This window comes from Trachurus trachurus, assembly GCF_905171665.1.
Source record: "Trachurus trachurus genome assembly, chromosome: 3".
Classification (NCBI taxonomy): domain Eukaryota; kingdom Metazoa; phylum Chordata; class Actinopteri; order Carangiformes; family Carangidae; genus Trachurus; species Trachurus trachurus.
Window position 1 is genome coordinate 1,968,299 of NC_139893.1, and position 14,019 is coordinate 1,982,317.

General features: G+C 38.3%; 1 protein-coding gene and 1 long non-coding RNA gene across 3 annotated transcripts in view; both read left to right on the forward strand.

Moving 5' to 3' along the window:
• Positions 1-6,489, forward strand: part of homer2 (homer scaffold protein 2) — a 77,164-nt gene extending 70,675 nt beyond the window's left edge. For both annotated transcript variants that reach the window (XM_083997221.1, XM_083997222.1), the window contains exon 9: positions 5,997-6,489. In XM_083997221.1, coding sequence (XP_083853347.1) covers positions 5,997-6,185 — 189 coding nt within the window. In that variant the 3' untranslated portion in view covers positions 6,186-6,489. The remainder of the gene's footprint in view (positions 1-5,996) is intronic.
• LOC311005308 overlaps positions 1-14,019 on the forward strand; it is a 457,476-nt gene that overhangs the window by 98,995 nt on the left and 344,462 nt on the right. The gene's annotated exons all lie outside the window — the stretch shown is intronic.

The window sequence follows — 14,019 nt, forward strand, 5'->3', positions numbered from 1 at the left end:
TTTTAAAAAACACTTGTGGTTATCATATGATATGTACAATATAGCAACACTCAAATAAATCAAAAAGGGAAGCAATACACCCATCACATACAATACAATATAATAGAAAGCCAAGTTATGAGTAGCGCAACGTAATCACAATCACCCAGCGGGTACAATGTATCACACAACAACAATAAATGTAACAATCCAGTTCAAAGAAATATGAGGAATTAACGGGAATATATGGGAATTAATGGGAATATACGGGAATAAAATAAAAATAAATAAATAAAATTGATTGGTGAGGGTGAGTAAAATTTTACTCAACATTCATGTTTTTGTGGTTCAGTAAAATAATTGATTGTTCATACAAGAATTAAAACTTGATAAAGTTCTACTCACAAAATAAATCTGTTGAAATGTCATGTTTTTAAATTATATTATTTTGCATGGATGTCTGCGTATGACAAAACAAAATATTTACATTTATGTTTGGATATGATCCAGTTTGTCTAAATTAATTACCCCCAATTTCCAGTTAATTCCCATAAATTCCCAATAATTCCCATACAATTCCATAATTCCCATAAATTCCCATAATTCCCATGGAAAGTTTCCAATTTGGAATATTTCCAAAATTCCCCAGCTTAACTTCCCATGGAAAGTTTCTGGAAACTTTCCAGAAATTTACTGGAAATTTTCCACCCCTTTGCAACCCTATTTCCAATTCATTAAAATCGCCCTGTGAGTTGTGCGGCTACAGAAAGTTGTTGCTCTCTTGTGTGTTTGTGTTTCAAGGCCGTGACCCCAGATACCTGAGTGAGTGGACTGGGTTTGATGGATGTGTTACACCAGAACATGTGACGGGCAGAGAGAATAGATGAGTTTACATCAGCTAAACCCGTCGCTGCAGTGATGTAGCTGTGAAATACTTTGAATCGTCTCGGTCGGAGCTGAGTTATCACATGACACAACGACAGATCATTAGTTTAGTCGACGTCAGAAACATCTGAGGTCGATGTGACGACGTTGTTTCTGTTATCTTTGTGTGTTTGTTTAATGTGTGTGTGAATCTTCACACCCTTCTCCTCCCTGTTCTCTCTCTAACAAAAGAGCTTCTGTTCTCCACTGGGCTCGTCCCTTTTTATTTTATTGAGCAACATCATCAGACTTTCTGTAAAACCTGAAGCGCCCGTTGGTTCGTGCCAATAAGTCTGACATGACATGACAGTGTGTCGGTGCAGCACACTGCAAAAAATCTAATATCTTACCAAGAATATTTGTCTTATTTTTAGTCAAAATGTCATTTCTAGTCAAAACGAGTCTCATTATACTTAAAATAAGACTCATCACATTAAAAAGCAGCTTGTTTTTAGACACTTTCTACTTCTTTCAAGCAGATTTTCACTTAAAATAATCTGATAGTGGAGCAAGTTTTTCTTTCTTATTACAAGCACAAAAACTTGCTTTCACTGGCAGATTTTTCTACTTATTTCAAGTGAAAATGTGTTTGAAACAAGTGAAAATGATCTAAAAACAAGTTACTTTTCAGGTGATGAGTCTTATTTTAAGTGGAAAGAGATTAGTCTTGACAAGAAATGAGACATTTTGACAAGAAATAAGACAAATATTCTGGAAAGATTTTGAGTTTTTGCAGTGCAGCGTTGCTATCAATGCACCGACTGGTTTTATCCTCCGAGCTGTTAGTGCATGTGCTGCCTTCAGGGCCGTTGCTAGGAATTCTGGGCCCCCTGAAAGAATACTAAAGTGGGCCCCCCTGCCCCCCTGACTTTTCCACATTTTTTTCTTACACTGCAAAAACTCAAAATCTTTCAAAGAATATTTGTCCTTTTTCTTGTTAAAATGTCTCATTTCTAGTCTAAATAAGACTCATCACCTAAAATCAACTTGTTTTTTAGGTAATTTTCACTTGTTTCAAACAAATATTCACTTGAAATAAGTAGAAAAATCTGCCAGTGAAAGCAAGTTTTTTGTGCTTGTAATAAGAAAGAAAAACTTGCTCCACTATCAGATTTTTCTACTTATTTCAAGTGAAAATCTGCTTGAAAGAAGTAAAAAGTGTCTAAAAACAAGCTACCATTTTATATTATTTTAAGTATAATGAGATTTGTTTTGACTAGAAATGACATTTTGACTAGAAATAAGACAAATATTCTTGGTAATTATTTGAGTTTTTGCAGTGTAGACTACATATGTATTATAATGTTTTATATTAGTCAGGGTCTTATGCAGAATAATCCAGCCATTAGACTACTGGGGTTTTTTGTGGGCCCTACTGGGCACTGGGCCCCTGGAATTATCACCACCTTTCTCCCCTATACAACGGCCCTGGCTGCCTTTCAAGCCGGGCAGAGGGAGGAGCAGGAGGAGAAAAACCAACAGTGGCATGCCTGAAGTTCTTGTTGCTTCACAAAAAAAGCTCCACTGCCTCCTGGTTTTGTTTTGTTTCTGCAACGGCCAGCTGGATGAATGACAGTGACAACAGAAGAGAAGCGGGATGAAGCAGTGAGTTTATATAACCGGCTCTCCAAACTGAGGAGGAGAGAAGCTGCACACACAGACAGACAACGGGATTTCTCAAATACCTTTTGTCTGTGCATGATGAGGCCCCGAGAGCAGAGCAGAGCAGAGCAGAGCAGAGAGGGGCATTTACACAGTCAGGAGGTTTTAAAAATAGGTAAAATAACTTCCTACTGCAAAATCCACACAGTTTTTTTTTTCATAAATGTTTTACATGGCTTTTATTTTGAAAAAAACCCCCCGAAAAACCCCAACTCCACCTCCAGTAACTCCAGCTCAGTGTTTGTGGAGGTTCGTTGCTCGTCTCTATTTAAAGCGGAGCTCAGGTTTCAGACGTCAGCTGGACGACAGTGTCGGTCACACAGCCCCCCAACACCTTTTTAGCTCGCTCTCCTATTTTAAAACCCCTCCCTTCACTGGAATCTGTGGCATTAATGTGTCACTTGTGTCGCCTGCTTGTCTCACACTCAGTCACTCTCCCCCCCCCGTCCCAAAAATACAAACACACACACAGACGTGGACAAAATAAATACAGCTCTGGAAACATGAGGAGATCACTTTCACAGATGTTTCTGAAAGAGCATCTGCAGTTGTTGTTTTTTAAACACAAACACAACTCCTTAATGAGACACTGATGAGGTCATCACCTGAGGAAGATTATAAAACCACTAAAATATTGTTGTTTAGGAATGAATATGAAATGAAAATGATATATTTTCTTTGCATTATTATTATTCAAGGTCTGAAAAGAAAAAGTCATTTTATGCCAATAAATGCTCTAAATGACAATATTTTTATTTCAGTTTTTGGAGAAGTGGTTAGTTGATAGAATAAAACCAAAATGTTAATTTTACTCTGTAAATAGTAAAACCAGAGGAACTCATCATTTTGAAGTGGTCTCTTCATTTTCTCCGTGGCTGTAGTTGGTAGTAACCTTCTGTTAAAAAAAAAAGAAAAATCCGCAGTTGTCATTGAAATAACTTGAAAGTGACAAAAGTAAAAGGACCAAACTGATTTTCACTGGTTAATTTTCACTAGATTTTTATTTATTATTACTTTTGTCACTTTCAAGTTATTATATATAGCCTATACATACACACACTAAGGTATGCCGCTCAGGAAATTAATATTTGAATATATTGAGTGAACCTTTGAATATATGGAATGAACTCTGAATTTATTGAATGAAACTCTGAATATATTGAATGAAACTCTGAATATATTGAATGAACCTTGAATATATGGAATGAAACTCTGAATATATTGAATGAAACTCTGATTTTATTGAATGAAACTCTGAATATATTGAATGAAACTCTGAATATATTGAATGAACCTTGAATATATTGAATGAAACTCTGAATATATTGAATGAAACTCTGAATATATTGAATGAACCTTGAATATATTGAATGAAACTCTGAATTTATTGAATGAAACTCTGAATTTATTGAATGAAACTCTGAATATATTGAATGAAACTCTGAATTTATTGAATGAAACTCTGAATATATTGAATGAAACTCTGATTTTATTGAATGAAACTCTGAATATATTGAATGAACCTTGAATAAATTGAATGAAACTCTGAATATATTGAATGAAACTCTGAATATATTGAATGAACCTTGAATATATTGAATGAAACTCTGAATTTATTGAATGAAACTCTGAATATATTGAATGGAACTCTGATTTTATTGAATGAAACTCTGAATATATTGAATGAAACTCTGAATTTATTGCATGAAACTCTGAATATATTGAATGAACCTTGAATATATTGAATGAAACTCTGATTTTATTGAATGACACTCTGAATATATTGAATGAACCTTGAATATATTGAATGAAACTCTGAATATATTGAATGAAACTCTGAATATATTGAATGAACCTTGAATATATTGAATGAAACTCTGAATATATTGAATGAAACTTTGATTTTATTGAATGAAACTCTGAATTTATTGAATGAAACTCTGAATATATTGCATGAAACTTGACTGACGTCATCGAGGCACTTCTGCGATCTTGTTTGTTAATGTGTAACATGTGTATGCTGCTCCAATAAGTGAGTGACAGTAGTCAGCTCGGAATCTCTTAGCAACGCCTCGAGGCTCCCGTTGCGGGCGACGCTCGGGTCTCGGCCCGTCGCTTCAGTGTTTCACTCAGATTGTATTTCCTTTTCTTTGCAGTCCTGCAAAAGACAACTGTTGCTGCTGCTGCTGTCAGGGGCAGGAGGCTGCACAGTTGAGCTAATAATATACTATATTCAAGGTTCATTCCATATATTCAGAGATTCATTCAATATATTCAGAGATTCATTCAATATATTTAGAGTTTCATTCGATATATTCAAAGTTCATTCCATATATTCAAGGTTCATTCAATATATTCAGATTCGATATATTCAAAGTTCATTCCATATATTCAAGGTTCATTCAATATATTCAGAGATACATTCAATATATTCAGAGGTTCATTCAATATATTCAGAGATTCATTCAATATATTTAGAGTTTCATTCGATATATTCAAAGTTCATTCCATATATTCAAGGTTCATTCAATATATTCAGATTCGATATATTCAAAGTTCATTCCATATATTCAAGGTTCATTCAATATATTCAGAGATACATTCAATATATTCAGAGTTTCATTCCATACATTCAAAGGTTCACTATTCAGAGTTTCATTCAATATATTCAAGGTTCATTCAATATATTCAAGGTTCATTCAATATATTCAGAGATTCATTCAATATATTTAGAGTTTCATTCAATATATTCAGAGATACATTCAATATATTTAGAGTTTCATTCCATATATTCAAAGGTTCACTATTCAGAGTTTCATTCAATATATTCAAGGTTCATTCATTATATTCAGAGTTTCATTCAATACTGTATATTGAAGGTTCATTCCACATATTCAGAGTTTCATTCAATATATTCAGAGTTTCATTCAATACTGTATATTGAAGGTTCATTCCACATATTCAGTGTTTCATTCAATATATTCAGAGATTCATTCAATATATTCAGAGTTTCATTCAATATATTCAGAGTTTCATTCAATATATTCAGAGATTCATTCAATATATTCAGAGTTTCATTCAATATATTCAGTTTCATTCCATATATTCAGAGTTTCATTCCATATATTCAAAGGTTCACTATTCAGTGGTTCATTCAATATATTCAAGGTTCATTCAATATATTCAGAGCTTCATTCAATATATTCAGAGTTTCATTCAATTTATTCAGTTTCATTCCATATAATCAAGGTTCATTCAATATATTCAGAGATTCATTCAATATATTCAAGGTTCTTTCCATATATTCAAATATTAATTTCCTGAACAGCATGCCATATTATGTGTGTGTATATACTATATTAATTTTACACGTTTTAAAAATAAATTGATTGATTCATTCGCCGTCTGTCTGTCCATCTGTCCATCTGCAGGCTGCAGAGACGAGGAACAAGGAGCTGGAGGGCCGGGTGGACGGGCTGCAGCTGGACATCGACGACAGCCAGCAGAAGCAGGGACACATGAAGGGAGAGCTGAAGAAGTTCATGGATATTCTGGACGGGAAGATCGACGAGCTGCACGAGGTCCGGCAGGGGCTGTCCAAGCTCGGCGTGGACAACTGAGACCGGACGGGACGATGGGACGAGTCCAAGCACCGAGCTGGGAAACAAAAAGAGAGGGGGGGTGCGAAGCGAAGAGATTCACTACTACTACTACAGTACCGTTGGTCTTCAGGGGCAGAAACTATGTGGCACCTACAGTACTACCCCCCCCTTTCACCCCCTTTTCACCCCCGTCGAGGTGAAACTCTCTAATAAACACGACCGTGAGAGAAGCTGCAGTTTGTTCACCGGCTTCCTGAAACGAAATCAGTCCCACTCAGTCCCACTTTGAGCTACTACTTCTGGGTTTGTGTGTGTGTGTGTGTGTGTGTGTGTGTGTGTGTGTGTGTGTGTGTGTGTGGGACTGGGGGATGGATGGATGGATGGATGGGGGGGGTAGATGGGGGGTGGGGGGGGGGGGGGTTTAGTGGCTTTAAGAAGCTGGTGGAGGTGTTTCCTGACTTTCTGTCCATCTGTGTTTTTCCTGACGGCGGCTGCAGCCTGAGCTTAGAGGAAGACAGGGGGACTTTAAAGGGCTAAAACCAGCACAACAACAACAACTACACATGCACATGCACATGCACAGACACACACACACACACAATGCTGTTCGGCATCACTCCAGTAATAATTGGTGTTAATCCTTGTGGCCCCCTCAGAGAACCAGAGGTTTAATCTTTCCTCGTTGTTGCCTCTTGTCTATCTCAGGTGTGTTGAAGACAGTTTGTACTCATTAGATTATATGCACATATATATATGTATATAGATAGATACAGATATACATATACTATATATTTATCTATATCTATATCTATATATAGATACAGATATAATATACATATATAGATAATAGATATACTAGATACACGGCCGCGACACAAAGTGCCTCCAGGTGAGTGTGAACCCGCCTGGCGAGGAAGACCGGCCACGTGAACGACTCTCTGGTCTCAGGAGCTTCTAACATCCCATAATAATATACAATACAAGACGTAGAAAAGGTTCAGGTTCTGCTGAACCTCTTCTACTTGTTAGACTTGCACAGACATAATGAACCTCTGGACTACACTGCAAAAACTCAAATCAATCTTACCAATAATATTTTCTTATTTCTAGTCAAAACAAATCTAATTCTACTTAAAATAAGACATTAAAAGCAGCTTGTTTTTAGACACTTTTTACTTCTTTTAAGCAGATTTTCACTGGAAACAAGTAGAAAAATCTGATAGTGGAGCAAGTTTTTCTTCCTTATTACAAACACAAAAAACTTACTTTCACTGGCAGATTTTTCTACTTATTTCAAGTGAAAATTAGTTTGAAACAAGTGAAAATGATCTAAAAACAAGTTAATTTTTAGGTGATGAGTCTCATTTTAAGTGGAAAGAGTTTTAGTTTTGACTAGAAATGAGACATTTTGACAAGAAATAAGACAAATATTCTTGGACAGACTTAGAGTTTTTGCAGTGTATAACATACCATAATAATGATACCAATAGGAACCCCTTGTTGCCATGAGCGTAGTGTAGTGTAGTGTGTAAAGGACGGTGTGTGTGTGTGTGTGTGCGGTCGTGTTGTTGGTGTGTTCTGTCCTATGGTGGTGGTCTGGGAGGTGTCGGGGCCTTTTCACTCCAACATCTGCTCACATCTGTTTTTCTTTATTTGACGTATTTATTTATTATTCTGTCGGTGCCTCTCTACTGCGACTTCAGTGTCTCTAGAACAAACCAAGTGAATCAACGTTAAACCTTAAAGGGATAGTAGCATTTTTTTTAAAGTGGGGTTGTATGATCTAAAAAATAGCCCCTAAGTACTTTAATTGCAGTAGAAGACTCTCTGCACTCCTCCCGTTAGCAACGCCAGCCCATAATAGCCCTGCCCAGAGATTTACAACATACAGTGTTGTGAACAGACCCAAAGAAACGGCCTATTTTCACGGCCTAAAAGAGGTTTTTTCCTGCACTTTGAGGGGCTGGAAAAAATTATATTATAGTGAACAATGGAACTGTGTTTTTTTTTTTCAGGTAGAACCACTTTTAGGCCGTGAAAATAGGCCGTTTCTTTGGGTCTGTTCACAACAACGTATGTTGTAAATCTCTGGGCAGGGCTATTATGGGCTGGCGTTGCTAACGGGAGGAGTGCAGAGAGTCTTCTACTGCAATTAAAGTACTTAGGGGCTATTTGTAGATCATACAACCCCACTTAAAAAAAAAAATGCTACTATCCCTTTAATTCCACCTACTGTTTCTCTCCACATGTACAATAATAACACACTGTACAGACGTTTTCTACCTGACGACAGATGTTCTAGTGACACATTTACTGGGTTAATAATAATAATAATAATAATGATGATAATAATAAACACTATGATGTAATAATAAGTCTATATTTTCATCACTGTTTTGATCTCAGATGTGATACGACGGGACTTTTTGCTCATTGGAAACACATGAATGATCCTTCCTTTTTGAACCAATGCCTCTTGTGCACTTTTGTGTGACTCCTGTTCAATATTGTACAATAGAACTGACAATTGTTAAAATTTAGTTTAATTACAACGCTGAGTGAGTTTGTGTGTGTTTCTTCTTTTTGTTTTCATCCTGAAGGTTTCTTGTCCTTGTTGAACCCTTACAGACGCTTTTAAATTCCATCCTTTCACCCTGTTAAGGGATAGTTCAACATGTTTGCAAATTGGTCCATTGCCATAATCCCTATAGTCATAGCAGTAGGTTTGTTACCTTTAATTGTCGGTGCAAGCTGTTTTTTAGAACGGTGGAGCAGAGCCGTGAGCTGCTCAGAGCTACGCTACGGAGGCTCATTATGGGATAATAACACAACGTTACCACACAGAGTTGTTTTAGAGGGAAATACAGAGACTGATGATGAAAAACTGTCCCTGAAGGCAACGCGCATCAGTGGTTTTGCATGAATTTCCCTCTAAAACAACTCTGTGTGGTAACGTTGTGTTATTATCTCATAGTGTGGTGAATGTGCAGCTCACAACTTGTCCACCAGAGCGTTGTGGAGTTGTTGGATTGTGTATTTGATGAGTTTGATGATGAGGGAAACCAATAAATCCCATAATGAGCCTCCGTAGCGTAGCTCTGAGCAGCTCACGGCTCTGCTCCGCCGTTCTAAAAACAGCTTGCACCGACAATTAAAGGTAACGAACCTACTGCTATGACTATAGGGATTATGGTGATGGGCCAGTTTGACCAAATTAAATCAGTGTTTGTGGGTTTGTGTAGAGAACTTGATGCTGTAACTCCGAGCAGCTCAACGTCTTCAGGCGTTTTTATCTGTTAGTTTGTTAGTTTTTTTTGTTTCCTGGATGAGAATCAGAGTGAAGTGAAGGAGGTGAAGCTGCAGTGAAGCTCCATCTTCATCCTGTCGATGCTCGAGTTACAGAAGCTCCGCCACCGCACGCCTTTGTCTCTGATGTTGATTTACATAGCACTAAATATAGCTGTAATCCTGACACACACACACACACACACACACACACACACACACACAGTGAAGGAGGATTTCATCGCTGCCTCGTATCAGTTTCTCTGAATTCAGAACAAATAAAAGAAAGAAAACTGCACATCGGCTCGTGTGAGCGATGGAGAAACGTCCTCGCAGCTCCAGACAGAAAACATCATGCAGATCTGTGGATCAGAGGACACGTTGCCGTGGCAACTTAATCCCACTCACTTCCATTTCCTTTGGTAAACACCAGTATACTGTACAGTGTGACTGACGGGCTGTGAAAAGAACAGATCTGTCAATTAAACTGTTGATCGGACCAGAGGCAATCGGCCAATCAGAGTCCTCCGAGCTCAGCTGGACAGTTAATCAACAGATTATAGATTATAATGAAATGAAATGATCAGTTAATTGACCAATTAAGTGAGTTAACTGAAAATGAAGCTGCAGCTCATTATCTCAGAATTTTCAGGTTAATAACTTGAATCCAGTGAAGTTTAATTTACAGATAGAAAATAAAAACATTTTTTTCTTCCAGCTTTAACTTTAATTAACTCTAATTAGTCAACAACTGAACTGTGTGTTTTTAGACATTAGTCATATGAAGACGTGACAGTTTTCCACCTGCAGGTCGTTGGTTTAAACCTGGAAACACAGCGGATGTGTTTAGTGTTTTTATAATTATGACAGGTGAGATAGAAAACATTACACATGGTGAACACACACTGACTCTGCTCACTTTCTTATAATCCTAAAAGATAATTAAAAACAGTTTTTTTTTTACAATCTGGACCTTATTTCTAGCATAAAATCCGATCATTTCCTCAGCCAGATAACTTTGGTGTCATTACAAGTGGTTGTGATGAAATGAGCTCCAGCCGAGAGGCGCGTATATCCGTATAATGGAGTCTACAGGGCAGCAGAATGCAGCCTCTACACTGCAAAAACTCAAGTCAAAACTAGTCAAAACAAATCTCATTCTACTGTACTTAAAATAAGACTCATCACATTAAAAGCAGCTTGTTTTTAGACACTTTTTACTTCTTTCAAGCAGATTTTCACTTGAAATAAGTAGAAAAATCTGATAGTGGAGTTTTTCTTTCTTATTACAAGCACAAAAAAACTTGCTTTAACTGGCAGATTGTTCTACTTATTTCAAGTGAAAATTAGTTTGAAGCAAGTGAAAATTATTAAAAACAAGTTAATTTTTAGGTGATGAGTCTTATTTTATGTGGAAAGAGCATAGACTGTAAAGAGAACGGCCGTAGCACCGTGACGTCACCCATTGGTTTGGGGGAGTCTGTTTTGTGCCGCTACTACGGGGGTTTGAGCCGCGCCATGTTGGATTTGACTTTCCATATTTGGAGCGGTGCGGCCGTTAGCCGGCCGAGAACCCGCCCACTGGCCTTGAAGCAGTGGTCTACGGACCTGTCACTCAACGTTTCAGCGCCCTAATTGGCCAGAGTTTTAACCTAATAACAGTAAAACGGTAGAGTTTAAAAAAAATTCACCCTCCTCAGAGTGTGTGTGGGGGTAGAAACTATCGGTTGAGACCAAAAAACGTTCTGACACCAGGCTTTTAACATGTTTACTGAGGACGTAAAGTCGGCTATTTTAACATGGGGGTCTATGGAGAATGCTCCCTTCCGGCACCAGCCCCCAGAGGAAGCAGAGGGGATTGCAGTTTTTTGAACGCGGAAGTGAGCTTCACTTCTCAGACCGACAACTGCCCCCATGGGAAAGAGATTAGTTTTGACTAGAAATGAGACATTTTGACAAGAAATAAAACAAATATTCTTGGGAAGATTTTTAGTTTTTGCAGTGTAAATAACACATTTTCTGCAGAGAAACTCCTTCATTTCACCAATATTTAGTTCTGATACACTAGTGCTATTCCCCTCTGAGTCCGGGGTTAGCTGTTATCAACATCCGGGGTCTGTAGGTTGACCTACTGACCTCTGACCTGGATGATGTCATCTCTGAGCGCTGCACGGCTTGTTGCTACCGCTAATGCTACGGTTCGTTCCTGCGTGTTTCCGACTTGTCAGAACAAAATGAGCAGCTGGATGAAGTTCAGCTTCCACAGGCTTCCTCTCCTCAACCTGGACTCACTAAAGCTCAGAGGTCAGAGGTCAGTAGGTCAACCTACAGACCCCGGATGTTGATAACAGCTAACCCCGGACTCAGAGGGGAATAGCACTAGCCTATCAGAACTAAATATTGGTGAAATGAAGGAGTTTCTCTGCAGATAATGTGTTATTTAGAGGCTGCATTCTGCTGCCCTGTAGACTCCATTATACGGATATACGCGCCTCTCGGCTGGAGCTCATTTCATCACAACCACTTGTAATGACACCAAAGTTATCTGGGGGAGGAAATGATCGGATTTTATGCTAGAAATAAGGTCCAGATTGTAAAAAAACGGCAACTATCCTTTAATTAGGAATGAATTAAAGGGAAGATAATTGAAACTATGATCAATCAACCAAATAATCAATCACATTTAAATCCCCACGGCAACAGAGGATTTCCTCTCTGTGTCTTTAATTCTCAGAGCTCGCGGCTCGTTGTGCGACCGGTGATGAGTGGGCGAGTTGGTAAAACATCATTAAGAGACTATGCTGCTCTGGAGAGGGAGAAGAGAGGGAGAGAGGCACTGCAGGCCACTACCACGGAGACTTCCTGTTGCCATAGTAACAGACTATCTCATGTTGACGCTCCATCAGTGGGTTTGTCTCCAGACCTGCAGCAGCGTGTGTGTGTGTGTGTGTGTGTGTGTGTGTGTGTGTGTGTGTGTGTGTGTGTTCTTGTACATGCTACGTTGTGAGGACCAGAACGAGTTTTTAACCAACAGAGTGAGGACATTTTGGCCGGTCCTCACTCTTTCCAAAGGGCTGTTTGAGGGTTAAGACGTTAGCAGGGCAAATACAGGAATCTTTAAGTTAATTCTAAAAGCTTTTTAAGACTTTTTCCAAGATCTTCTCAATATTTTTCAACACCTCACGGCCACGTCAAGCTGTAACCATTTAAATCAGTGACACTTTTGACTTAACAGTTCTAGTTTGTGATAAAGACTATAGACCACTATGATACACCAGTATTCAAAATAGGCTGGGATAATAAATAAAAGGCAAAGTTTATAATAAAAAAAATTAAAAAAAAAACATTGCTCCACTCTCAAAAAAAACAAAACAACAATCTTCTTTTGTTTTTCATGTACCGGTTCATCTTTGTTTTTTAATAAAATGAATAAATTCACACACTTTTCACACTTTGTTTTTTAGGACTCAAACTCTTGGACAGCTAATTCAGAAAAAATACCTTCAAAATTTAAGACTTATACTTAGACTAATACTTTTTAAGGGTCTTAATTTTCCCAAAATTGATTTATCACCTTTTAACACTTTTCAAGACCCCGCGGATACCCTGATTAGGTTATAATTAGGTTAAGAGTAATGGTTAAGTTTAGGCATTTGTTTTGGATGGTTAAGGTTAGGGTTAGGGATAGGGAATACATTATGTCAATGACATGTCCTCACAAAGATATATTTACAAGGATGTGTGTGTGTGTGTGTGTGTGTGTGTGTGTGTGTGTGTGTGTGTGTGTGTGTGTGTGTGTGTGTGTGTGTGTGTCCCCTCCATCTGGATCCAACAGCGTCGTCATGTGACTCATCTGGATTTTACCAACGAGTCAGAGTCAAACAGCTGCATCTTCATCTTCATCTTCATCATCTTCATCTGAACACACACAGCAGGAATCGAACCAATCAGAGGCGGGACGTCGCTGCAGGAGGAGGATGTGAGTCACCATCAGGACGGCATGGGCAGCCAATCAGCAGCAGAGTTCACCATCAGGCTCTTTTACCCGCGGTGACTCATGGAGAGAGAAACTCTGGATTAAATATGTAACATAACAAAGTAAAGAACTGACTGACTGAGCTGTCGTCCAATCACACGCCTTCAAACTTCAAATTGGCCCATTGCCATAATCCCTATAGTCATAGCAGTAGGTTCGTTACCTTTAATTGTCGGTGCAAGCTATTTTTAAAACGGCGGAGCAGAGCCGTGAGCTGCTCAGAGCTACGCTACGGAGGCTCATTATGGGATTTCTTGGTTTCCCTCCATCAAACTCATCAAATACACAATCCAACAACTCCACAACGCTCTGGTGGACAAGTTGTGACCTGCACATTCACCACGCTATGAGATAATAACACAACGTTACCACACAGAGTTGTTTTAGAGGGAAATTCATGCAAAACTGCTGATGCACGTTGCCTTCAGGGACAGTTTTTCATCAACAGTCTCTGTATTTCCCTCTAAAACAACTCTGTGTGGTAACGTTCTGTTATCTCATAGCGTGGTGAATGTGCAGCTCACAACTTGT